We start from the raw sequence: 21,208 nt of genomic DNA on the forward strand, positions 1-21,208 counted from the left end.
AATCTTTGGCCCATAATTAGGGGGATTTGTATTACGAGAAAGGTGGACGAAAAAATGAAAAAATTAGAAGGTATAGGACGATAACTATCCAAACCAATATATGTAATCTTTCAAGTTCATCTCTTTTACAATTAAATTCACACCTACCGGGAGATGTCGAAATAACACGAAAAAATGAAAATCGGAGAAACTTAACTCATAAAGGTACTTAAAAAAATGTTCTCCTGGTCTATTCTGTAGTTTCATTTTTGTTATATTATGATGTAAGCTGTTAGGCTTAGCTCGGAGAACGCGAGCGACGAAGAAATCAAAGAAAGATGCCAGTTTCGGCCCCATCTTTCTGTGATTCCCTTTCTTTCATATCTAAGATATTGGATAACTTTGGAACAGTTTCCCTCCTTTCCACGATCTTTTCTTGCAACTGCTGTTGCTGGTACTTTCTGTGCTTTTTCTTGCGGTTTTCATTTCAGAATATAGGAGGATAGTAGAATAGGATATAGGAGAAATTTAATAAATTTTTTCAATTTGTTTTTGAATTATAATTTTTGTAACAAGTTTCTTTTATTGTTCACCTCGTTTTTCTACTGAATTCTCTATCGCTTGTTATCATTGAATGACCAACCTAACCGATCATTTCCGTCTATTATTTAGTCATCTAACACGTTTTAATGTGTTCGATGATATGTAATTACTCGCGATGGATGATGACATTAAGTTATGATGGAAGATTTTGCCGTTTGCGATGACATTAATAGCAACAATGAGTCTTAATTTCAGAGTAATGGATGGTTTCTCTATACAGAATGGAAAGTACATAACCGAAATGTATCGGTACATCAAACATTGCCTATTACCTCACAGATTCCAGTAGATACTCTGGTTATGTTGTTCCAGGACAAGTCCCATATAGGCAGCCGTTTAACAAATCGCTTCACTTTCGTTCGAGTAATTAGTGTCACACGTTGAATTGCTTGTTTCACTGATTTCGACGTGGGGACAAACGTGGCGAAATTGTCCCAATGCACTTCCATCGAAGCTAGTCACGCGTACGTTTCAACACAATTTCGCGATATAGTCTTGCGAAGAAGAAAAAAATAATGCACACTTTTTTTATGAACTATTTTTTCATTTCATTTTTTCAAGCAGTATTGGCTAACGCCGTTGCAGTGAATTTAAACTGGTCGATCTTTTCATAGCATTTTTTCAACATCGATCGAATTGGAAACAATTAAATCTATTCGTTCGCTTTTTTGTACCCGCGTGGAGAATTATTACATGACCTTTCATACGTAGGAATCCTGTGTCGCACGATTGACTAGAATCGCTCGAACACCTACACTTTTTACGATCCCTCATTCAGCTCCTACAAAGTACGCGATTATGGCCAATTCCTTGGATTATCGTATGGAGGACAATTAACCGCGCGGCTTCAAGAAAGTGACCCGTGATATTTCATAATGATCACGATGCTACAAAAAGTTATACCTACTCGGTATATGTAGATAGAGCCACGCGACACTAGCGGTTGATCGTAATAGAGATTTTGCCGCATGCAATGTCCTAAGAGATTTATAGAGGAAAATTTTATAAAATTACATTATAATTTATAAAATCGCTTCTCGTTCAGTTGTTACTGTACCCGTAAATGTCAATTACCTTCAACTCTCGCAGAGTCGTCGATTCACTTTATTGTACTAGGAGCTATTTTCTCGCGCCCTTATTTAACTTCGACGTTGTAGTTGCGCCATAGAGTTTTTCATTTGTTCGATCAGAATGATCGATTACGAACAAAATTTCGTTTAACACTCTGAAACGCAATATCAGCAAAGAGGCGCGACGGTATGTACTTCAGTATTCATTCTTCGAGTTTGAACGAACGAGTTTGCAAAAGTCACGAACTAAAGTAAATCGAACTCCCGTTTTTCGCTCGAATATAATCCTTGCGAGTTTGTATGAAAATTTTAACGAATTCAAAAATAAATGTGACCGAACGACGGAATATCGGGATAACAGAGCGCAAACAGCGTAAATCTTGTTGATTTACGATGCACGTAGTTGGTTGTATTATTCCAAGTTGCTACTTATTTTGAAAAGTATCGTCAAATTGTTATGCAATATTTTATAACAGTATTCTAGAGCCACAGTTGGAACTCGAATTCCCGGTTTCGATCATCGTAACCATTTATTATTCAATTTCCAACGACGTTTTTGCTATTCAATGGACCGTGCAATATAACTCGGAATTTAGCAAAACAAATTGACCAAAACACAGCCAACGATATTATCATTGGCAACAATGTTAATTGATCGTTCAAGTGACTTTATGCCGGGTAATTACTCGCACTCGTGCGTGTACGTCGTCGTCATTATTCTCTCATTTTGTCTTCTATAGGCGTCGTAAATTTATGCAGAAATATTTCAAGCTCGGCTGTCATATTGCACAATAGCGGCGCGGAGGACGATGTCAAATGAACCGTAATCAGCGTTAATTCGATTGGCAACGGTGACGCCAGCAAAGCACATTTTCAGTGTACCAGCCAATCAACTATACACACATGCGCCCGAACATACGCATCTCTAACTTCGTGAACCGTGTGGATTACAACTTGAAGCGGTGCAATTTAATGATACCAGGCTAGTTCGCTACTCATTCTTTGGGGATATTAACGAACTAAATCACAGTCGCGTATGTATATCTCGCTATCTGTGTACGTACTTCCATCGTATAAACCAACTGTCGTTTGATTTCCGCTTTAACTGAGAGATTGATTTTCATTCGTTTCCATCAAGTTCTGTGGTAATAGTTAGTGTTTATCGGTAATCCACATCTGTGCGACGAACTTGTTCTCGAGAAGCAGTAAAATCAATCAATTCGGTGCACGTATATCCCACGGGGAAGGGAAACCGATATCGGAGAGACATAGATTGGGACTTTTCAGCGAATTGACCACTCGAGTTGTTTTGGGACTACGTCAACTACGTGAGAAAAGATCGAAGCAACTTCCTACTACGCTGCGTTGCAACTTTTCGATGGAGTTACTTGATCAGCTGTTGCAATACCCAGGACGATCTCACTATATTGTGTTACAGCATCAACTGTGAGCGAAGACGAAATATTTTTTCAAATATTCCACTTTTTCTCCCTATTTTACTTTGCAAGGCAGATTATCATATCAAAAACTGATCCACTTTGTAATGAGAAATGTTAAACGTAGGATTACTCCGAAGTAGATCACGTTCGTAATTTCACAGGGAGTTGGAATAATCTTAACGGATCTTGTCCAAGAGTAACGCGAAATTCTTACTTCCCCGTGTTCAAATATACTGCATACATACATATGTATGTTTCTCTTCGTTAGATCATACATATCTTCATGAGCTGAACTGGTAAAAAGTCCGATCTTCCTCTCTTTATGCGAGAATCATGAGGGAACTTGAAATCGATAGGAAACAAGACAAATGTATAAAGTTTGTCTCAAGTATCGCGTAAAATAAAGTGAAATCCAAACGATTCGTGGAACGCAAGCGTAAAGTATCGGTGATTTATTCTATTCGTTATAAATGACAGACGCAAACCGATATTGTATCGATGATTATACAGTTGCATTTATTAGATTGTGAAACTACACCAACGAAACGCAGGTGTGATGTGTAACATATTTTGCGTGTCATGTTTCATGTTTTATTTATGTACTCATCAGTTATTTTTTGAATACCCGATCGGTCATATTTCAATTTTTCAAAGTCGTGTTTCACATGCTGTAACTCCACAACTACAAACAATTTATAACACGTATAATTTTTAAAGGCGGTTTATTTTTATATAAAAAAAGGAGAAAGTGATAACAATCTAGCATATTTCTACAGAAAGATTATGAATAATCATCAATTGATCAAATACATGTACACGTAGCGACTGATCTTTGTCAAACATCGGAGTACCCATGTCAACGTTCATCGTCAGATTATATTCTCGTTCCATCCTTGATTCTCCATTTCCGATAAGAGGAAACGAGATCACATTTCTTACTCGAGTAAAATACCGCGCAAATGAATTATCTAGAACAATCGAGCCCAAGGAAACAATAGTTTTTGTTATACTTGGTTTATAATCTGTTGAAAAGACAGGAATAATTTCCAATAGCTTCGTTTCCTATATCTCATCGTTGTTTGCATAGAGTAGCTGCTAACGAAATACAATTTCCAAATGAATTTCGTACATTCCGAGCATGTGCATCGCATCGTTCTGCTTGTTTCATTCGCTGATAAAATTGCTTTTTTAAAACGACCGTCTGACATAAAATAGTATGTATCATGTTTTATACTGACGTCAAAACGACTCGATCTCATATGCCTGCATTTCGTTTCTTCCAATTTGAGTAGATATTATTCACAGACCGAGTAATTCATAATTCCAAGAAATGATAACCCAGCTGAAAATGTGAATAAAAGATAAATAAGAAATATATTGAGGCGAATGAATGCCATTTTGATGAAAATGTCGTGTTGGTAGCAAACAATCGTATCGTGCCGTATCGCAACGAAACCGACTTAATGAAATGACTATAGTGTTATAGAAAGTAAACACTCGAGGAAAGTTTCATTATCAAACTGCTTTAAGAAAGTTGTAACCCCGCTGTGGACGTTTGCAGTGCAGAATGCGATTGGTAAAGTTGGAATCTCCATGATTGTGGATCATTTGTCCCTCTCAGGGCAAAAGGTCGTTCCAAAGTTTTCTGATTTACCGCATTGTTTTCCTTCTTCTTGGATACGTTGTCGACGTGTTTTGAATAAAAGTGGTTACATATCTGAATAAACGCTATCCCTGCACGGGTTTCTATTGTTTGCCTTTATGCAGTAAATGGAATGAATTGCATGGGAGTTAACGGAAATATCTATTTAATTTATGGATATGAAGCCTCCTTTGCAAGAGATGATGCGTAATTCGCAGAATACCCGTTGCTACAATCGGAGATTACGGGATCTGGAATCGTGTTCATTGCAGCATGTCTCACATGATAAACGCTTCTGCACGATGCGCTGTATTGTCTTGTTAATACTCTGTTACCACACTACGTTTGATAAAATTAAAACCTCGGGCCATCCGAATTATTACAATGGCGAACGATAATTTTACACGCGTGTACATTTTCCTGTGAATTGTACTTGTTTCGTATTTTTAGACCATCCTTCCTGGAAATTAAAAGAGGAGTAATTAGGAAGAAGAAGATTAGACTGCTATTGAATCGCGATTAATGGATAGACCTCGAACCCAGCACGGAAACAGAAGAAACAAAGCACAGCGTTAAATACGATTTAAAAACAGAACCAATTAAAATTCTCGTAAAGTTCAACGAAGCGCAAAGAAACAACTTATGGTCGTGAATTAAACTTGATAAAGGGAATTCGACATTAGACGACAGGGGTTACGGATCTCGCTAGCTGGATCCGATATCTCGTTCGAACTTTTACAACGATCTTCCGTTCTTTCATTCGTCTTGACCCCTTTTGCCGAACTTTCTCTCCGCGAGTCACTCTTAATGACTCGATTCCATAGGGGCGCGCAAGATTCGTTTCCCTCGTTCTTTCGAAACTTTTCGACAAAGGGGTCATTAGGATCTCGTTTCCAAGATCATTAAGAGCTTGTAGTACGAGAAACGGTGCTTTCTACAACCTCGTCGCGTAATTCCCTATCTGCGAGATTATACGGCATATTCATGAGCATGCAAAATTTTAAACGAAATTCGAATTGAACTAATCCGCGTAACGTTCATCTTGCTACTCCATGAATATGATAAGGCATACATTATTGGAGTTTTCACAAGGAACGTCGCGATGACGAACGAAATACTACGATTACTAGCATCGATTAATTAAAATTGATCTGTATCTATTCGAACGAAGCTCTTTATCCATCTCGCCTTATACGCAATACCCGCGTTCGTTAATTTGCTAAAACTTCTTCGATTCTATCAATAGAGATAAAATACAATCGACGCTTTAACATTGTCAATTTTCATGGAATAGAAATTGCGTTTCCTACGACGACGACCGAACAGTGAAGTTTAAGCGCGATGAAGGTGTCTAGTTTCAGGAAGAATAGAAGTGCTACGAAACAACTATAATAGCAGCCAGATTCGAATGCATAGAAGTTCTGTAATTCCTACTCGTCATGCTGGTAGCCAACTTTACTGGTTTCTATCAACGTGTTTAATATATACCGCTTGCTAACGTGCGTATTCGTTAATTCGCACAGCGTCTTCCATTCGAAATTGGAAAAAATGTACTTCTAACGGTTAGTATGATAATCGTCGACGATGAAGCGTTAATTGGCAGTAATGGGAACAAAGCTAGCGTACATACAGCTACGTCGCATGCGTTTCAGATTTCGACACGGTACGAGGTGGAACGGGTATTATCACCAAAGACCCTCGCTAACGACTCTCAGGAGTTGGTAACAGAGTAACAGGATCTATAGACAATGTTCGAGAATCTGATGTTCACATCCTCCTCCTTCTCTGCTATTATCGATGCTTAATCGTCGAAACGAACAGAAAATAAATATTCTATAAAATATATGAGTGATTTATTTTGTTTCTAGCTAACCGTATCAAGCACAACTTTAAAATCGTAGAAAGTGCCGCTTTATTCCAATTGACGTTGTCTGCTTCAAAGGCTCGAATGATTTAAGCGATTTCGTTTGAATAATTAGCGTGGTAAGTATCAAAGTTTATGGGTTAGAAAGTTGTGGCTCCCTAATTAAACTCCCGAAGCGCTTAACTTTTGGCTCCCTTCATCCGAACAGCTTTCGATTTTCAATTTTCGTAACGTGAAATGCTTCCAAATTGATTGATGATTCTTCCTCGAGTAAAACGTAACAAACTTCGTTTCTCTTGCCGGTGTTTTTACGCAACTTACGCGTTATTAAAAAATTGAAATTCGAAAGGTTTTCTACGAAATAAAACTCGTGCTGGCGAACTATTTTGCGATGTACGAGGGGGGTAACGCGCATTCAAAGAAGAGGGGCTATTATGGAACGCAATATGCGTCAACCTGTCGGCCAAATTGACAAAGGTTTTTGTTTCTAGACGGAACAGACGCTTAACATATTATGTTACTCGCATTAAAATATATTCGCCGTTTCGCTGTTATATCATTATACGTACTTACTTTGCTTCAACGTATTTTAATTATTTTCACAGGAAATACTTTGATTCGAAATGCTTAAATTAATATGTTAATCCATTTAAATGTACTCGAATACCGTTCATGAAAATCAGTGAAAATTAGTGAAAATGATTGATTCAGTCAGTATCGATAGCAAGTAACATGACATGTTCCAAAATTAAAACACGATTCTAATATTACGCCCGAAACTGTGTCAACTATTTGTATTGCATTACAATCAATACTTAGTTATTGTTGTTACTTTTGATTTCGTTATTAAACATATTAATTATACATTAACCATTTTCTCTCTTACGGTATTTTGAATCACGCTCTACCGTACATTATATAATTAATTAATTGCGTTTCAACTTGGAAATTTATTTTAATCGAAATTTCTTGTGTTCAGCTTATTTTGTATGTTTTTTTTTTTGTTTCTTAAATTACTTGCGATTCCTTATACGATGTATGAACCAAAAACGGAAAATGCTTTGATCCTGCTAATTAGTTTGACATGAAATGTGAACATTTTTTTAATATCGAAATATACGGGAAATAAGGAAGAAACCATCGGTTATTCAACTTATAATGCCAAACTGTGACCAAATAACAGTTGGTATATTCCTGTTATCGATACAAATTTTCGTCAGACTCGCTGATATAGCCAGTTTCAAGGCAGCCGTTAGAATGTACTTCGTGACCATCTGAATTAATTCAAGTTAACTCGGATGTTTCCAGCAAGTTCCTTTATGTTGTCCTCCGGTTCTCTTCTCGCAGACACCGTGCTGCCACGTTAGAAGGCTAGGTAAATTCAATCTGATCCTCGACTAAGTCGTAACTACGTGTCCGAAACCTGGAACAGTCCCGCGCCAACGCTGGACCACCTTGCCGCCTCGCCGCCTCAACATCCATGGAAGCGTCTGCCGAGTGAATTACCTCAACTACTCTGCCTTCCCTTACACGCGACAACGAGGATTACCAAGTGATTTCTTGTTTACTCGTCTCGTCGACGAGTAAATATTAGAATACAGGCAATGATTATTCTCTGCTGATTGTCCACTGTAAAAGCACAATTTGCGTAAACTCTGCAAGGAAAAGTTAGATGAACTGTTAGAAAGTTGTGTTATTACGTTCGTGTCGCGATCCATCTGGAAAAAGTAAAGAAAGAGCGGGTCTAAAAGCGAGGAGAGAAAAGTCCGGAGGAGAGGGTCTTGGACAAATGGAGAAGTTTCAAGGTGAGAGTGTCAGAAGGAAGAGAATCGTTTGGACACTTTTTCCGCAAGGAAAGCCGTGGAAACTTTTGACCTGAATTATAATCCAGCATATCCACGGGGATATAGCTGAATGCGTGTCTCTTATTTATAGCACGATTTCGCTCACGAGTCCCATCTGTCTAAGCGATCTTGCACAGCTTTGACGATTTATTCATTTTTCTCTGTACAGATAAACACGGATAGATAGGTTCGACCAGTGGTACGAAGCACGCGAAAAATAAGAGAGTTAAGGAAACAGGTTCAACGCCTAGAAGAAACGTATCAAAAACGAGTGATAATACTCCGTATCTGGTCAGTCGTAACGTCGCGTCGGAAGCAATATCGCTCTTGATTCTATCTGCAATAAAATCTCGGGAACAGATATTGCGACCGAGTGTGTCATATCCATTTTCAAAATACGACTTTTTCTCCAGTGGATGCAAGAAACGTTATTACTTCGGGGCAACCGTTTATTTCGTTGTTGAGAAACTATTTCAAAATTGATTACCGGATAACTTCTGGTCGACTGAATCTGTTTTGTTATTGAATTCTTTGAGTATAGCTTGAGTAGGTACGATACGCTGTTCTCGTGAGAAAAATAGTTGGAACGGGACGTTACATGAAATATTATTATCAACTACCAAATTATTCCTTCTTCGATATTCGACGATGATCGTGACAATTTTGCTCATACGTCCGTGTAATAGCTTCAAAATAGAATCGATATTTTCGTCGCGCACGGGACGTTGTACGTCGTTCTTTCTTCGCTTCGCTGTCGAAACTTTTCACAGCGACGAGACATACTGTTTGCAAATCGCAAACCGGAATCCATAGTGTGCCCGGAGAGCGTCGACTTTGGAGTATTTGACTTTTACAAATTTATACGGTTTTTCCTATTTCCAGAAACGAATGCCCTTACTTCCGAACGAACGTCGCCGGATGTTAGAGCCTCGAGCACTCGGTGTTTCTTGCAATCGTTGGCACGAGCGCATTTCTCAAGTTCGATACATTAAGTCGACGACACGAACATGCTTCGTATATTTTGGATGTCGTATACGGTATCAGCCTGAAGAGGAACAAGTAGAAAGCTTGTATCGAAAGTCGAAAGATCGATGCATTTCATAAACAAATGATATTCCTTTTAAGAACTTTGAAGATTCAATCTCAATTGAGCTCGATACGAGACAACATCGAGTATCGGTCACTGCTTTACTTGCAGCCGGTGAAATAGAAAATGCAGGAGGACGGATGAAACACGATAACGAAATCGTTCTATCTCTGAAAAACAGAAGTCATTATGAGAATTGACTTTAACCTCGAAAAATCATCAGACGTTGTAAGAAACTAACTTGATCCAACAAGTCGTCGGTTAAAAAATAGCCACAGAATCCTACATTAGCTGTCTTAATGGCTTTTTAATGTCGCTTTGGAATTTCTAAAGATAGACGATTATCCGACGGTCGATTTGCAGAACGTCACTAGGAATTTTTATAGTCCCAGCAGGAGCCGTCAGATTCTTCCAAGTTTGAGGCGAAACCATGCCAAGTAATCGCCTAGATAAAATATTTCCACCGTACATCCAACCGTTTTTTCGAAAGCACGACACACTGAAATCTCTCGAGATATACACATGTATATTATAGTGTTCGTTTAAATTCGTAACAATATTCTTACTATTCTTACAAGTTACGTATTTTTCTACGAATGAGTAGCAGAGTTTCTTATAATATCTCTGTAGTTGGTACTGTTCGAAAATTCGACGAGGAAAAGCTTTAAAAAGCAATTATCCAGCTAGCAAAACGATTGAAAAGCCAAGACTTAGCGCTTGACTCGCTTTGATCGATTACGTCCTGCAGCACAAACGTCTGGATCTAGATTGTGTAGCAAAATTCTTCTTATTGTATACGTAAAACATCGAGCTGTCACTACTGGCTTTTGAAATTTCACTGAAACAGAAAACTCCTGGATTTGCACCTATGTAGGTAGGTAGATACGGTTAACGCTCGAGAAATACCAGTTTCGTTTTTCGTCGTACGGAATCCCATGAATTGAATAGCGTCGAATTGATTACGCTTTGCAAATAATTCTCGATTCAGTCCTGTCTTTGCCCGTAATGCTCGGATTTCTAGTTTCTCTTACTATCCCCTATCAGCCCATTCAACCCGTTTCCACAATCTCTGCCCACGATTGAGTCCTAGAGTGCTTTCTCCGACTCTCTTGTAAGAGCGTCTCGCGTTTAACTTCACGGGCGAAATCCATCTCCTTCTCTTTTCCCCAATTCGCTTTCCTCTATCCATCCATCTCTTTCGTTTGCCATTCTGTTCCTTGCAATCTGCCTTCGCACGATTCGTCTAGCGATATATTCATCTAGCTATCTCGTTCTCTCTGTCGGCTTACCTTTAGTGATTATATCAATTCTAAATCAATTTTAGCAACGGCCTTCGTATCGGTCGCGCACCCTCGTCTCCGCAACCCTCTGCCGCGTGTCATTGAATTACGATGGGTGAATCGCTTGGAGTACTGCAGCCGCTCGATACGAGAATTAATAGGGACGCCGTTACCCATTTAAGCGGCCGACATGATACCCAACGTAGCCGACACGTCGATGGAAAATACAGTCAGCATGCCGCTTCTGCTTTCTCTCGCGCTCACTCGCGTGTCTACAAATTTATGATGAATTTATATATCTATGGTAATATAAAAATGAAAACAGACGTCCAATTCACTTTGTCCACCAGACACATGAATTGCGACCCGTATCGAGTGTAAAACACGGCGTCACTAGGAAAATTGAAATATTAAATACCGCGAGAGTAATTCGAGTTCATATAGTCGTGGGATCACGTCGATGGACAGCTACCATCAGTACGCATGCAGCTTCAATGCGGAAAATATTTTCCATCAAATGTAGTGAGCAGAAAAGCGATCGCACGGTTTAAATATCGCTGCCCTGAAAGAAAGGAAGTGAATATTCAGGTAAATAAAAACTGGGGTCGCTACTACAAACGAACCTGACAACGAGTTAATATTCACTAGTTTAATACGAATGTGCCAAACGAACCGTTTGCATGTGTAATCCACAAATCCATTTACTGAGCTCCACGATCAAAACGTGCCACAAAAATATCAATTTACCCGTTGCAAAATTAATTTTTTTCTTGGTAAAAGGGATTTTTTAAGTTGAAACCTACGCGCATTATTACTACTTGTGTGTGATTCAAGAGTGACTGTGATAGTCATTTATTTTAATGAGAACGAGGAAAAGCTTTATCATCAAATATTCCATTTCGCAATCGATCGCAGTTTGAACAGACGATGTGCGAGAATGATGTATGAGAAACGAAACAAAGTAATACAGATTGAGTAAATTTTTCTAAATTTCAATTGAAAATATATGATTTACGCAGTATCTCGTCTGCGACATCGTGCATACCGTCAGATTGATACGTAAATACTCATTGCTTTTCCCTGGAACTTTTACGGCTTCATTTTCCAAACACCCATCAAGCAACGCGGTTCGCAGCTGTTCTCAGCAGGATGAATTTACAGCAGCCATAGGTGGACGTGTGAAATAGAATGGTCAGTTAAAGCTGGAGAATTCTGGTTACCTCTTGCAAATAATGTACAAAAGGACAACGTTTTCTATTGTTCCGTACGTTCGACTATTCTGTCACAGAGCTGCAACGAAGGAAATTCTGCTTTTCGTCGAACATTCGTATGGGAATAATTTCTTTGACACTGCACGGTGTCGGAGGTTTCGCTAGATTGATTATGTTTGTGCAATCAGACGATGCGAATGCATTTTACAGAAAATTAACAACACCATTGTCTCTTGAACTCTCGATATCGATGCTCGACAATGTGGAGTGTTACCGTGTCCTTGATGTCCTCTGCAACCAGTCAAGCGCAGTGCATATATGATCGGTAGATTTGCATTATACACGACAATTGAGTACATTATATAGAGTGCGCCGAAGTAAGCGTACTATGAAACGTAACTTTTGGCGACAATTTACTTCTACTCAGCTTAACATTTTTTAACCGGAGACCTTGGGATTTCCAATTCTTGAACTATTTAACATCGACTGGATTGCATTACTAAAACGATCGAAATATCCGAAGCAATGATCAATTAATCTTTTTATATCGATACAGGACTGAAATAAAATCGCATACGCGATTATGATCCCCTAATTAGTTGGCATAATCCGTAACTTAATAACAAAGTCAGTCAAAAGATTGAGAACGTCGTCGACGTAAGACATAGCAAATTATTGCTCGTTTACTAGTTTCCCCCAGTATACCTCTCGCTAAGGTCGCTGGAATAAGGCAAGGTTGACTGGCTCGCCTTCCCTTGGTTTCTAATTATAACTCCCTATGCATTAGCTATAAATGTCGCGATTATATACGTATTGCGAAGAGACTTACATCGACCGGAAGTGTCGCTTTACCTTGGCCTTCCCTAGATTCACTCAGAGTATCGTCAGCAGTTCCGTACAATTCCAACAAAAAGACAAACTTTCGATATCGAAAATCAAAAGGCAATACTGTTCGTTATAACGCTTTTACGAAGTGTACTATCTACCAACGTCGCGTGTTCCACGTTCTTGTACCTATACGTTCAGATGCAGCTGGTAACGTTGCAATTAACCAGTGAGCTGGGACGTGACAAATTTCGAGTCGTCGTTGTTTTAACATTCGGTCGATATCGCGTCAATGCTGGTCTTTTCATGAATAGTTGTGCGGTAGTTTTCGTACAGCATTTACGCGAGTTAAGTAGCTGGTTACGTGCCGGTTATTTATTCGATGTATTCACGATTAATTATCTGGTGTAGTTGGCGCAACGGAAAGTGGCTTCTCCAGCAAGTTGGCTCGCGTCTATTTAGAAAGCGCGTCGACGTGAATCCCCTCTTGACAGGGGAGACGCGTTACCGAGCAACACGCAACAGAGTTATGGCTCATTTAACCTGCTACTGGGGAGCTGGATGAAGGGCTTCGAATGCAAAGGTACGGTTAGGATAAAGTACCGGCTGAAAGATGTAAAATACACTTCTTTTGCATTTAGAAACGGGGTATGACAGAATCTTTTATTCCGTAATTATTAGCATCGGTTAAAGGCGTAACGTGTATCCTACGAAGCAAATCTAGAAAGAATAGAACAGTCGTCTTACTTGACACTTTTTTTCATTTCTTACATTTCTTCACAGTTCTTCCGTGTCATATTTCTATTCTAATTTACCTTATCCTACTCTTACATTCGGGTATCATTTACAAGTAATTTCGATATCACGTAATTTATCACGCAATCTAAGATATATAATTATTTATCAAGGAAAATTAGTAACCGCGATAATAATCTACGTTTAGTAGGTTGAAAGGGGTAAATCGTGTTACAGACGAATTTTGCATATTTTGCGTTAGAAGTAATAGGGGTAACGGAGATAGAACAACGAGCCGCGTTGCGGATAACAAGTCTGGTTCAAGCAGGGAGAGGACTATAACTAATGCTGGATGCGCGCACGTCGCTCTTAAATTACTTCGTCCTAAATACTTCATTGGCATTTTGGCCAAGACTCAGCATCAGATAAAGACACATTACAACGATACTTACCCGTATTCAGACCATGCTGGGATTTAGACTGTACCAGTTTTGTAATTAACGATACGTCGTCGCAAATCTACGTGATCAACTCGTTCTGCTTGCAATCCGGGAATGTTCGACAAAACTAACAACAAAGAGCAGATCTATATTTTAAGCCATCGACACAGCGAACGTTTTCAATTTTTGGAAAATATGATTGCTATTGGTGAATTTAAAAAATTCCGATGTTGTTACGTCGGAAACGATAAGGGAGGGGAAAAAAAGGAAAAATTCACAGTTTCGTGAAAAGCGAATATTTGCAAATTTGTTTTATCAAGTTGCGAGACAAGTGCCGTGCCGCGCGTGATTTGTGTAAATTTACTCCACATCCGAATTTAAAAGCGAAATTCATTCTTTCCAATTCCTTTTTAAATGAAGTGTTCATTTACGAAAATACTTAAAATCGTAACAAAAGCACGAAAGTCAGTTTTATTCCAGACGTTCGTTACTTCTATGTATCACTGCTTTGATAGTATTCCTGCGTTCTTTTGTTCTTGCGATGCTACTTTTAGTGCTCGAGTTTTCTTTGAGATACCAAAGCATCTCATTTAATAGCATCTCAGTGGAAACGGATAGATACATGTATATGAACCAGTCTTTGAAATAAGAGTAAAGGGAGCTGTCGGTCGAGTATAAATAAATAAAATGTCTTGGGAAAAAGAAGATACTTTTGAGTATAAAATTGTGAAAAAGGTATACGGGAAAAATCGTGACGGTACAGCTGGCAAAGCATCAAGGTGAGTTAAAAGTGAGCTGCAAAATTGCCGATGTGAAAATGTGATATTACATGGTAATTATACAAATATAACCGGTAATGACATTTCGATGTTGTTGATGAAACATCGCCGTTTTTATTAGAATTTAATTAAAAAATATATTTTCTAACCATGAATTATATCGAAAGGATCATAAATAAAACAAAATAGTAATAAAACAGAATTTTATTTAGAGGCTATTTCGGTTATTTGCATGTACATGCATTTCCAGGCACAAATTTTTCGGCGCTTTACCGTTTTTGTTAATTTACGACTTTTAGTTGTTCACTTCGTGGTTAAAACAGTGAGCTTTGATCGTATTAAACCTCTACGCTTTATGTTCCTTGTTACGTTTTCATAATTTTTTTGACGTTTTCTGATATTCGAAAAGTATCATAAAAATTTGTACGAAGATACGATAGTTTCGAATTATAAATTAAAAGATTCAAAAAGCAAACATTGTATCATACGTGTACCGTATATTTCCATGATATAACAGTGTTACAAAGTATCGGCCTGTTGGTTGTGTTACACTCTGGTTGTACACACATGCAAAATATAGTAGTTCGATCAATATGGTACTGAAGTACGAGCTACGCATCTTAATGCTATCTTCTAAAGCCTTTATAAGTAATCATAGTTCATGCTGCAGAATGTGATGAATATCGAGAAAACCAAGCGGCTTACGATTTATTCCGAGATTTTTCTACGTACGAAGGCGCAAATGAAATTGGAATGAAAAGCGAATAGGGATCTTGTAATCGTTACAATCTCGTCTTGTAATCATTAACGTCGTATAAAAATCAAATAACGAAAAGAAACATTGAGCGATTAGAAGTCGCGAGTATCGAACAATTGAATGAGAATATCTTCCTATGCTTACGGCGAATAACACGGAGAGGAAATTCAACATTGCGAAATTCGCCAGTTTAACAGAAAATGGAGACAAGCGTGTACGCATAGCCGGCGGTGATAGACGCATTTCGACGGTGCAACGCCCGATTTTGCACTTACTGGAGGCACGGTTGTTTCAAATAAATCGCAGAACCGGCTTCGCTCGGCATAGGTGCGTTCGATTCAACCGTGTCAGTGTTTTCGAAAATAAAAAGATGAATCGGACGAATGCACCAAAACGGAAAAATGGTATACGGTGGGTGAAATGGGAAAGAGGAAAAATAAAATTCGTCTCTTGATTTGGTCAAAATAATCCTTGATCTCTACAGAAAGATTTTTCCAAATAAATCTGACCCGTTTTCAGAGTCATAACAATTCCGAAGAATTAAACAATCGGAGAGATTCGTTGGAAGAAACGAAGAATCGAAAATGCATGAACTATGATGTATTTTATACGAGTCTGTATTTTTCTTTTTCCATTTGTGATAAATTTGAGAAATTCGGTCAGCATCTTTTATATATGTATGTATTGCCACCTCTCGCGTGTCTTCTCGGGTAAATGAAATGCTCCATGAGCCAGTAAATCGGTAATTTACATTGAAACAATAGCCGACCATAGAGCAATGAAAGCTAATTCAACTGGCACGATTCGTGGTGAGCTTTGATCTTCACAGTTTGTTCGTTCATTTTCCAGGTAAACGGATCGTGGAGTCTGCCTGGCTTTGTCTGTGACTTTTACATCGCAATGGACGTCACGTGCAGTACCAGTTCCATCTTCAATCTCGTAGCAATCTCGATAGACAGGTGAGCGTTCTTTTTCGCAGAAGAGCAAGAAATAGTTCGACCCTAATTCTTTTACCCCAGCGAATTCCACGATCGATCTTCGATGTTTTGTTAGCTAAACGCTACAACGCTAGAAAATCTTATTTTATCGCGCTCAAACAATGTAACGAAAGTCAAATCGCAACTCGTATGCATAAATCGAATTAATTTACGAAACGTTACGAATTGCTCGTCCTTTAGCGTCAAGAAAAAAGGAAGAAGGAGAAGAAAAAGTAAACGCAAGAATAAGCAGAGATATTAATCGTAATTTGTAACGCTCTTTCAATGTAAAATACGATTTGCTTGCATTGCATTTGTTTCACACCATTGCAGGAAAATTGCGCAACCGCGATTGCTGAAAAAGCACCGAAACTCGTGAAAAAGGAAGTTGCTGATTTAACCAGTTTACGTGACACGAATAACAGACCAAGGACGGAAGAGAAGGAACTGAGATTTGTTCCGTGATGCTCGAAATGAGCTGGAGTCGGGAGGGTCGGGGTTAATTTCTATTAATCAAGTTTCGACAGAACATCGAAATAACTATCGTCGAGTCGACGAAGAGGTCGAAATGATCGATCGAGTGGTTTTCGCTGTTCTAAGAAATTTACGATTTAAGATATACTAACGAGACAGCGTTTGCGTTTCATGATCGAAAATGTATGTATAAATCCGATCAGTTTTGTAATGTTACGAAAAGCTTATATTTATTATAAAACTTATCAAAGTTCGTAGATATCAAAGTCACGAAACGATATGAATTAAGTTTTCCTCGTTTCTTTCCTCTTTGTCGCCTCTTGGTCTAAAATACTATCAAAAGCTAGATCATAAATTCCGATCATTCAGAACGAAAAGAATTTCGTGGGACCGCGTCGTAAAGAGTTTAAATGGAAGCGCATTCGTCTAGAAATAGTACAGCCAAATGATTAATACGGAGGTTTTTCGCATTTGCATGTTAAAATATACGTGTCGTGATGCAGAAAAATGGCTGCACTTTATTAAAAACCTTTCGACGATTTCCATAAAGTCGCAAAGTCTGAATCTATCTTTCGCTTGTCGCCCTCTTCCGGATGAATTCCGGCCAAACAAGCGACAATTTAGCGATTTAATTAATCGTTTTCTACCGACATTTCCATGCGACAGAATTTGATTTTTCCTCGTTGCAAAAGAACCGTAAGCGTCTAAAAAGTATAGTCTTTTCCGAGATAGAATTATTCTGATACAGATACATCAATCGGAATAGAAATAATAAATTGGACAATGCTGTCGGGCGGATGCACAATGTTAGTGGATCCACGTTGATTTGCGGCAACGTAATGCCCATCAAGCAGGGGACACTGTACGATACACGAAATGAATTTGAATTGCAGATACATAGCAGTGACCCAGCCGATAAAGTACGCCAAGCACAAGAACAATAGAAGAGTGTGGTTGACGATACTGTTGGTCTGGGCGATATCTGCCGCGATCGGCAGCCCGATTGTTCTCGGCTTGAATAACACCCCCGACCGAATACCGGACCAATGCCTCTTCTACAATGCAGACTTTATCATCTACTCGAGCCTATCCAGCTTCTACATACCTTGCATCATCATGGTGTTTCTCTACTACAACATATTCAAGGTAAATATTATTGACAGCAATTGGTTTAAAAATAATCGATAGCAGAAAACGAAAGGTCCGATCGGTGTTGCTCGAAAATAGAGTAAGCATCAAGAACTGTCAGGATGAATGCAAAATCGTTTATTTGGTCAATTAACCATAACATATAATATTGTCGGCCGTAACAAGTAAAACTCAGCAAATTACGTACATATTAATTTTAACGCCATATGGAGCAAAGTGTTCCGCAGATACGCTGGCTTTTGCGATTACGTTGCGGTTAATCATAAATACGGCTGCTTCGCTATTCTACGCAAACCGGAATACATAAACAATTTTGTTTGCATGATTGCTTCCATTCGTTACGATATTAATTTCCGATGACGTGAAATATCGCGATAATAATTACGTAAAACAGATTTCAAATTCAACACTTTATAATTCTACATTCTGAGAGCCCCGGCTGACCGGGGCCTTTGTACGATCGAGATTTATTATTTCTCAGTGCAGCCGATAAACAATGGTATTTCAACAAACAATGTATTGATTTCATAACAAAGAATAGTAGAAAGAAAAGCGAAGAAAAGGAAGGAAGAACAGAAGGAAGAGGGATATTTTCATTGACGTATTTCGACGACGTATAATTTGTTTATTTCTTATGAGGTTGCAAGACATTCGGCATGAATATATATATACGTGTACAGTCATAATGAATTGAACATCGGAGAAGAAAACAATATCAAATATGTACCTCTTATATTCAGCTATAACGCATTCATAAAAAGTTGCGTTTCTCAACTTGCATCAACCAATTGCAAGTAAAATTGTCTAATATGCGTACATTATGATACTGTATATCCATGTGAGAAGTATTTCTTATATTTCTTATATCTTTGATATAAGCGTCGCGATAAATCTCGCTGTTTTGATATGTATAGGTGATAACAGGTGTCATGTGTTACCTGTCTTGTACGCCATACGAGGATTTATTTCACGCGTTTGTACCGGTTACCAAATTTATGTTGAAACAGTGATTTTTCTTTACCGTTTTCAGGCACTGAGAAACAGGGCGAGAAAAGCAAGGGCCAATAGAAAGCCTAACTTGGGCGACATAAAACCGGGCAGCATAATCGAGAACATCGCGCATACGCGCAGGTAAGCCGACACATTCGCTTCGACCGTTAACGTTGGCATTCTTCACGAATATACCAAGAATTTTCTAGGAATTCCATTCGAACCGCCGCTGGTTAAGGGAGAAAATGGATGTAAATTCTTTTGTTAAATTTCTGAAATTAGCAAGAACATACGACCGTCTTATGCACTTGAAAGCTTAAGGAATTTTTATTATTTCTGATGTTAATTACTGCAAAAACAGAGGAGATTTTAATAAACGATCAATTACGTTTTAAAATCGTGTTTAAATTCGTCGAAAAGATCGAGGGAGAATCGAAGCCGATACTTCGTTGATAATTTCTTGATCATTCCATAGCATGTGTTTCATTTGCATGTATCACTCTGTTGCACGTCCTATCGTACAGAGACAAATGGTGAAGTTGCGGTTTCATAAGTCATACTTGCATTTGCAACCACGTCCTTACCAATTTGTAGAACGTCCCCTGTGCGCGTTGCACGAACGTGCAATTTCGAACAAAGGAGTGGCGAACGTAAATAAGAATTCCCTTTAGAAAAGGGGAACGATTATTTGACAAAGGGACGATAGCATCGAACCAGTGCTGCCTTTTAATAGTTTTCAACGATGTTCACGGTAAACAAAACGTCTGTCGGTAGGCTGCTAACGTCTCAATGGGTAGTTGAATGTGTGTAATTTCTCGGCGAGGCACGGATATAACGAATCGATATTCAATTTCTACGATTTCGCGCGTCGGAAAATCAAAGAAGGTTGTTTAAATAAAACGAATAGCTACATATATTCGCGAAGGTGTCGCAGAGCGATAGCCGGTCGTCGCGTCGCGAACAGACAAACTGGCTTCATTTCGAATGTGTCGCGTGTTCCTCGCGCGAGTCATTTTTTTCAATTTCCCGTGTATAACTCCTGCATTCCAACGAGAGACGATTTCTCGCGAAGATTGGCGCGCTGGCGAGAATATGTCACTAAAGGAGGAAAGATGGCGGTGAAAAGAAAGGCGTGTAGAAAGGGGAAGAGCTAAGGCGTAGTTGAGCCTGGAGCATCTCCGTATAATACGCTTTTCCCGCGCGCAGGCTTCATTTCCGTTGTCCCGGGGTCGGCGTACTTGCCTTGAATAGCCAACAAGTTCGCCTCGATTTAATTGCCGGCTTTTGTACTCACCTCTTCCTAAGTGTCGTACATTTGTTCATCGATGAGAACCGTACAGAAGGAACCGTTGTCTTCCTTTGCCAGCGGACTGAAAGGCACGTAGTCTTGTTTTCCGGTGAAGATGATTTAATACCTACTTCGCCGTTTTTCCTTTCCTCGAAAGGAAAATACTGGAGTGGAATCCATCTTCCGAACGAGTGGCGAAAGATCGCGACTTAACTTCTGCCGCCGCGCTTTGACCTATACTTTCAACTATACTTCAGAGCTGTATGTCGCTCACCAATGGAGCAACAAAAGCAAGAAGGATTTTCGAGTTAAACATTTCGAATTAATCGGATTAAAAAGTTTGAATCCACATAAAGGGTATATACATGTATATATATACTTATATCCAAACGCAACTAGGTAGGTAATTTGCAATGGTATTAAAGATATGACACATCGGTTGCCTAATTATTATTTATAGGCTCCTTCCAGGTTCCTACGGTTGTATAATACCCTGTACAAACACCATCGATAAGTTAGACTTACAATTAGATGTTTATAACAACAGCAGTCACACAGTTTCGCTATACGACCGTATCTTTTCCCCTGAGCCCCATGCATTCAGCGTAATCTCAGGCCTGTATTCAAAATTCGCCCGATACTCCACCCTCCGCATACGCTCTTCTACTCCTGTAGATTTTACCCCTGTATCGTTAACATTAGCGTCGACATATCTTTGTACTCGTCCTGATTATAAGATACAAGTAGTTCCCTTTCTTATTATCCTACGTATCAA

The 21,208-nt window shown here is 38.9% G+C and overlaps 1 protein-coding gene across 3 annotated transcripts in view; it reads left to right on the forward strand.

Annotated features, from left to right (window-relative positions):
• LOC117230328 (dopamine D2-like receptor) overlaps window positions 1–21,208 on the forward strand; it is a 96,475-nt gene that overhangs the window by 68,285 nt on the left and 6,982 nt on the right. For all 3 annotated transcript variants that reach the window (XM_033487635.1, XM_033487636.1, XM_033487637.1), the window contains exons 3-5: window positions 16,405–16,514; window positions 17,900–18,152; window positions 19,186–19,286. In XM_033487635.1, coding sequence (XP_033343526.1) covers window positions 16,405–16,514; window positions 17,900–18,152; window positions 19,186–19,286 — 464 coding nt within the window. The remainder of the gene's footprint in view (window positions 1–16,404; window positions 16,515–17,899; window positions 18,153–19,185; window positions 19,287–21,208) is intronic.

Source organism: Bombus vosnesenskii, unplaced genomic scaffold (genome assembly GCF_011952255.1).
Source record: "Bombus vosnesenskii isolate JDL3184/JDL3185 unplaced genomic scaffold, Bvos_JDL3184-5_v1.1 scf7180000013266, whole genome shotgun sequence".
NCBI classification, from domain to species: Eukaryota; Metazoa; Arthropoda; class Insecta; order Hymenoptera; family Apidae; genus Bombus; species Bombus vosnesenskii.